The sequence below is a fragment of the Rhinatrema bivittatum genome, chromosome 9 (assembly GCF_901001135.1).
Source record: "Rhinatrema bivittatum chromosome 9, aRhiBiv1.1, whole genome shotgun sequence".
Lineage (NCBI taxonomy): Eukaryota > Metazoa > Chordata > Amphibia > Gymnophiona > Rhinatrematidae > Rhinatrema > Rhinatrema bivittatum.
Genome location: NC_042623.1, coordinates 160,956,066 through 160,962,065, shown reverse-complemented (window position 1 = coordinate 160,962,065; position 6,000 = coordinate 160,956,066). Strand labels below are relative to the sequence as shown.

Sequence of the window (6,000 nt, the reverse complement as noted above, 5' to 3'; positions counted from 1 at the left end):
GTTAATCCATATAGATTTGCCTATCCCCAGGGACCAGATTTAGGCACAGGCACAGGCCTAGTGGTGCCAGACTTTGAGGGTGCCCAAAAACTAGGACTCCTGCTGCTCTCTGATTCCTGGGGGGGGGGGAGGAATCTTCCATGCCTGTTCCTCTGCCTACAGACACCTTCATCTTAAATCCAGCCCTCCCATCCCCAGTGGATGCTGCAAAGGGTGAGAAATGGGAGTGCTGAAATGTTTAGAGGGGCCATGCCGAGTTACTACCCACGACGCCATGATCAGGTGCCTCGCCAGATGAAGATTTCGGTTCTTCACAGCACAATCTATCGCCTGTTCCTAAATAAGCATAATTGCGTTCTGTCCAAGTGTCATAATCCTTGACAGCACAAACACATCCTATCACGTGTTCCTGGATGGGGGTGGGCAGAAGAAGAAGAAGAAGGGGAGTGGAATTTGCAAGGAGGAAGGGGGAGAAAGAAGACGGCTTGATGCTGCTGGGTGGGGAAAGGGGAAGATGGATGTGGAAGGGGATGAGAGGATGCTGGGTAGGGGGGAAAAAGAAAGGGAGGGAGGGATGCTGCAGGGTGGTGAGGAGACAGCGAGGTGGGGGAGGATGCTCCTGGAGAGAGGGGATTACTGGATGGGAGGGGGGGATGCTACTGAATAGTGGCAGGGAATGGGTGGGAGAGAGAGAGAGAGAGAAGATGCTGCTAGGTGGAGGGGAGAGAGGGGCTGGATGCTATTTAGCAGTGAGGAAGAGGGGTGGGGAGGGACACTGTTGGGGGGGGGGGGGGAAACAAGGGGAAGATATTGCTGGGCTGGGGGAGGAAGAGATGGGATGCTGCTGGGCTGGGAGAGAGAAAGAGGAGACGGATACCGATGGGTGGAGAGAAAAGGGGGATGGATGTTGCTCAGCAGATGGGGAGAGAGAGAGTAAAATGCTGGGTAGAGAGTGGGGGTAGAAAGGGCGGATGGATGCTGCTGGGTTGGAGGTGAGAGAGAGGAGAATGCTTGGTAGTGGGTGGAGAGGGGGGAGTTAGAGGGGCGACAAAGACAGAAAGAGGATGCTAAGAGCAGAAGGAGAGAGAGGGGAAATGCTGGACGGGGGTGAGGGGACAGAGAATGGGGGGATGCTGTGCTAGAGCCACAGCCAAAAAAGGGAGAGCTGTGCTGGAGCCACTGATGTTGCAGAAGAGAGCAATGTGCCAAACCTCTGCGGCCTGCTGGGAGGAGTGGAGAGAGAGAGACAAGGACAGGGATGCTGAGCAGAGGATAGAGTGAAGTGAGGGGTGTGTGTGTGTGTGTGTAGGGTGCAGAAAAAGCTGGTCACAACACTGGTCACAGTCCTTAACTGCACGCCCTATCACATGTTCCTGCTTGTACACCTCATGCTTTGGACATTACCTCTTGATATAGGCAAATACATTTTCCAGTGAATTTCATATTCTGCCAAATAGAATTCTGCAAGCAGCTCAGCACAACCCAAGGCTTATTCTGCTAGTTGTGTTGTTGTTGGGGAGGGCAATTTTCAAAGCTAGTTACGTGAGAGAGCAGTGAGCTCCTTGGGTAGCTTGATTTGGCTGTAAATTGCTGGGGGGCTTCCAAGGTTGAATTCTGAGCCTCTGAAATCAGCGCTTTAACAGTGGGAATTCATTTTAGCTTCATGCACAGGCAGCCTTTTCACAACAGACAAGAGATGATCATCTTAACTGCGTAACATGCCACAAAAGTAGTACAGAGCAGCCACAAGGGACACTCTGAGACAACCCTTGTCTGTTCTAAGTATTCTTGGGTTTGTTTTGCTATATTAATTGTGTGTGTGTGTGTGTGTCTGGGTCTGTGTGTATGTGTGTGCATGTTTACACATGTGCAGTGCCCTTATGTGGCTCTATGTGTGTGTGTGCGCATCTATGTGATTACAGAGGTGGTACCACGGATTTTCATTCAGTACAGAAACTCACATCACATGCTTAGAGCACAAGTGCTGCACTCATTTACTCTAGAGGTAAAATAAGTCTAAGAACATAATAATCAGTGTCGGCCTCATGACAACAGCGGTAACCAATATCACGCCTGTAACCACCCATGAAGAAATTTGGCAGGGCCAACTTGGAGATCTTGGCACCGGAGTTAGTATGAGCATCAGGATGCCCAAGCAGGAAAAGAGATGCACCATCTGGAATGCCCTGAATCACTTCCATTCTCAAGTAGGTAGATCAAGGGCAAACATGGTCATATATGACCTGGAAAAAGAAGCAATAAGTGAGGTGATCAGATGACAGAAAATTATCACTGTGGGCAATCTTCAACTCAGTGTGTGGCAGTGGTCAAAAAAAGCAAATAAAGTGTTAGCAATTATTCAGAAAGGAATTGTGGCATTTGAACCCTGAAGATGTGGTCAAGACATGTAGAATAGGGATTCAGATAAATTCCTGGAGGAAAAGTCCATAAATCAGCATTAGCTAGGTAGACTTGGGAAAGCCACTGCTTATCCCTGGGAGTGAGCAAACAAGGAGTGGATCTGCCAGAGACAGGATGCTTGGCTCAATGGACTTTAAGTCTGACCCGGCGTGGCACATCTTATTTTGTTATGTATGTTTGTCACTGAAAAGAAATATGACTGGTGGATGGACAGAAGAGTTTAAACTATAATGTTGTCCTCATGGAACAAACCTTCACATACAGAACTGCCAGCTTAGGCAGCAATCCATAACAATCGCACACTTCTGGCCTGTGACCCAGCTAAAACATCACTATGCGATCACATGTGGACTAGCGGGTCTCTGCAGCAGAGCCCAGAGACAGGGGCAGCAGAGGAAGGGAACCTCTGGTACTGCTGCCTCACTGAGGAAATAAGGGGGGGGGGGGGGGGGGGAGAATCCTTGCCCCCTCCCTCCCCCCATTCTCACACACACACAACCAAGTCAGTTTCCCTTTCAAGAAAAGAAATAGCATAAGCGACGATTTCCTATACTTGTGATATAAACTCACATGCAAGGCATTCGGCTATTACACCTCCAAAACGTGTGCAGCTTGGAAAAAAAACCCAAAACATCGTCAGTGATGGTAAAGAACCATCATACGCTGTTTAAACACGAGCATTCATATGAGCTTCCTATTTAAAATAATAAAAAAAAAAAAAAAAAAGAAGGCACGTCGAGCATTTTTAGAGAAGAGCCACGTTTGCTGCGCTGTATCACCTGGTACAATTCCAGCCGTTCGCCACTAGGTAGCAGTGTCTCCCTTAATTAGGAACAGCATCGCCCCCCCCCCCCCCCCTCTTCCGCAGCTCCTGTCTCAGTGTAAAAGTTTTCTTAAAGTAACAATAGCAGAACGAGGAGGTGCTCTTCGCTGATTGGGTGGGGATTTTTGCAGTTTTCATTCCTTGATTGGACGGGAGGTGTTAGGGGTGGGTAGAAAGTTAGGAGGAGGAGGAGGAAGGGGGAGAGTGTGGGGGGAATCCTCTCCCTCCCCCTCCCGGGCTGCCTCAGTGGCTGATCTTCCTCTCACTGTACACTTTACTATAGCTTGCAATGTGACACTAAAATATACTCAGATATATACACACACACACACACATACACCCATGCATACACACACACACACTCACACACACATGCATACACACATACACACACACATACATATGCACACACATATACACACCCACGGAGCACTAGGGGTGTACGGTCCAGCATGGAGAACTAAGGATTAAAAGCAACAAGCAAGAACAGTTATTGGCAACTAAGGAGCTATTCTTTATTTTTTTTTTTATTTCCATTTTTTTTTTTGCGGGGGGGGAAAAGAAATCCTCGTGTGCTTTTTTTTTTATTTACTACCATGGAATTGGATGTATTGGTGCTTTTCTGCTTGATATCGAGAGTGGCTACTGTGGAAGGTAAAATACAAAATCGTCCCCCCCCCCCTCCCCCTTTTGAAAAGTACTTTATGACTGGGTTTCACGTCGTGGGTGGGTGGTAGTGGTGGTTATCTTTGCTCTCTCTCTCTCTCTGCTCTTTCCTCCCCCCCCCTATACAATTTTTTTTTCTTTTAAAGAGTGGGAAATGGTTTGAGCGTTTGTGAGGACCGCGGTGAAAGGGAAGCGATGGTGGTGCATGAGAAGCGCGGAGTGGATTTCCATGTTCCCGAGTTTGGAAAGGGAGGATTTTTATTCTTTCACAAAACCTTGCAGTACGGTGGTCAGTCTTGGGCTCCCCCCCCCCCCCCCCCAGCTGCATTGCAGCACTTGTTTAACATTGCAGAAAGTGGGAGCGGTGGGGGAGAAGGGAGGCAGCGCTGGCTGTTATATTTGGGGAGGAGTGAGCCGAGGGGATCATTGGGATGCCGGCTGCTTACCTAACTGCAGTGAAACAGTCTTTTTTTTTTTTCTTTTCACTTTACCTTTCTTTCTATTGTACCCCTTTTGAACTTTTTGTTTTTCTTTCTTCTTTCTTGCCCTTGGGGGGGTTTCTAACATGCCCAGCGCTTGTTCCTGCCCGCCCCGGTGCTTTCTTATCCTCACGCCGTTCTCTCTCCTTTTCTAGGTTTCATTCCTGCTACTCTTCTTTCTGCCTCTCGTCCCTGGGCTTTCAGCGTCCCTGGGGTTTTTTTTTGGGTTGATTTTTTTTTTTACACATTCTCCCCCTGTACCTGCCACCGTTAGCTCGCTGACTCTCTGTTCTTTCTTTCTCCTTGTCTGAAGCTTCTCTTGTCTTTTCCCGTTTACCTCTTCCCCGGCTCCTTTCTCTTTCTTCCTTTCCTCGTGTCTCCCTTTTTTTTTTTTTTTTGTCAGGTCTTCCTCTGCCTCTTTGTCTCTCTCATTCTTGCAGTTCTTTTTCTGATTCCTCCTTTCATTTGGCTCTGGTTTCTCTCTCTCTCTCTTTCCTCTCTCGCATTCCGCCCTCTCGCGCTTTCTCTTGTTCTTTCCGCCCTCTGGGCCGGGGCAGCTCCGGCTCTGCAGGTGGATGCAGGAGGCAGGGGCTCCGCAGGGGGGGGGGGGGTCCCAGTACCTTACCCGGGGCAGGAGGAGCGAGTCGTCGCCCCCCCCCCCCTGTCCTCCCCCGGCTACCGCCTTCCCTTGGGCGGAAGCCGGGGAGGACGACCGGACCGTGTCACACAAGGGCTGGGGGTTGTTGTTGTTTTTTTTTTTTTAATATTTGTTGGCGACCGAACATGTTTTGTTTTATCTCCTGTGTAATCCGAGTCAGAGGAAGAGCAGGTTGCGGGGCTTCCCCTCCGATTGGTTCAGTGCTGGTCTGGTCTGCAGCGGCAGAAAGTTAAATGTACTTTGCATGCAGAGCCAGGTGATGCGGAGGCAGAAATAAACATCACAGCGATAGCGACGGTAGATAAAACCTCTCAAAAGACTCCCCGGGTCCCGTATCCTGCACTCGAGTGGTTTTTTTTGACTGTTCTGTATTTGCCCCTGAGCCTCGATTTTAAAAAAGCTCAAGAAATTTACCTCGACCTGCATTTAACTTTCAGCTTCAGGTAGACTTGATTATTCCTTCCACTGATGGGTAATCTACATTAAAAGCGATCATCCAGCAACACCAAATAATATTCTGCACATATTACATTGTAAGAATGACTGCCAGGTGAAATGCTTCTTAAGACCCAGATGTCTGGGGAAACAAAAAAATTAGCAGCGGAGGGGCGCGCTTTAACCCTATCTGTGGTTTTACTTCTTTGAAGGAGCTGGTGATTCAGCCACGATAAAGTTCCGTCACAAGCTCACCCCCCCACCCACCGTACCCTGCTTTCCAAATCGCCCCCTCCCCACCAAATCTTTCTGCTGCTTCAGCCGTTTCGGAATGAATTTTTAACCTGTTCCATATGAGTCCCACCTTCTGCTGATCCTGTCTGCAAGGGGGGGGGGGGGGGGCAGCCACAGAGGTCGCAACATCTAATCTCAAACCTCGCCCACTACCCTTAACAGAAGGCATGGGGGGGCTGCACAGAGCCGCAGTTGCTACTACCCATTAAAAAAAACAAAAAAAA

The 6,000-nt window shown here is 49.0% G+C and overlaps 1 protein-coding gene across 1 annotated transcript in view; it reads left to right on the top strand.

Moving 5' to 3' along the window:
• The first annotated feature begins 3,498 nt into the window (after positions 1–3,498).
• LOC115098908 (ephrin type-B receptor 1) overlaps positions 3,499–6,000 on the top strand; it is a 639,343-nt gene continuing 636,841 nt past the window's right edge. The window contains exon 1 of the mRNA XM_029616009.1: positions 3,499–3,898. Within this exon, the coding sequence (XP_029471869.1) occupies positions 3,841–3,898 (58 nt within the window). The 5' untranslated portion in view covers positions 3,499–3,840. The remainder of the gene's footprint in view (positions 3,899–6,000) is intronic.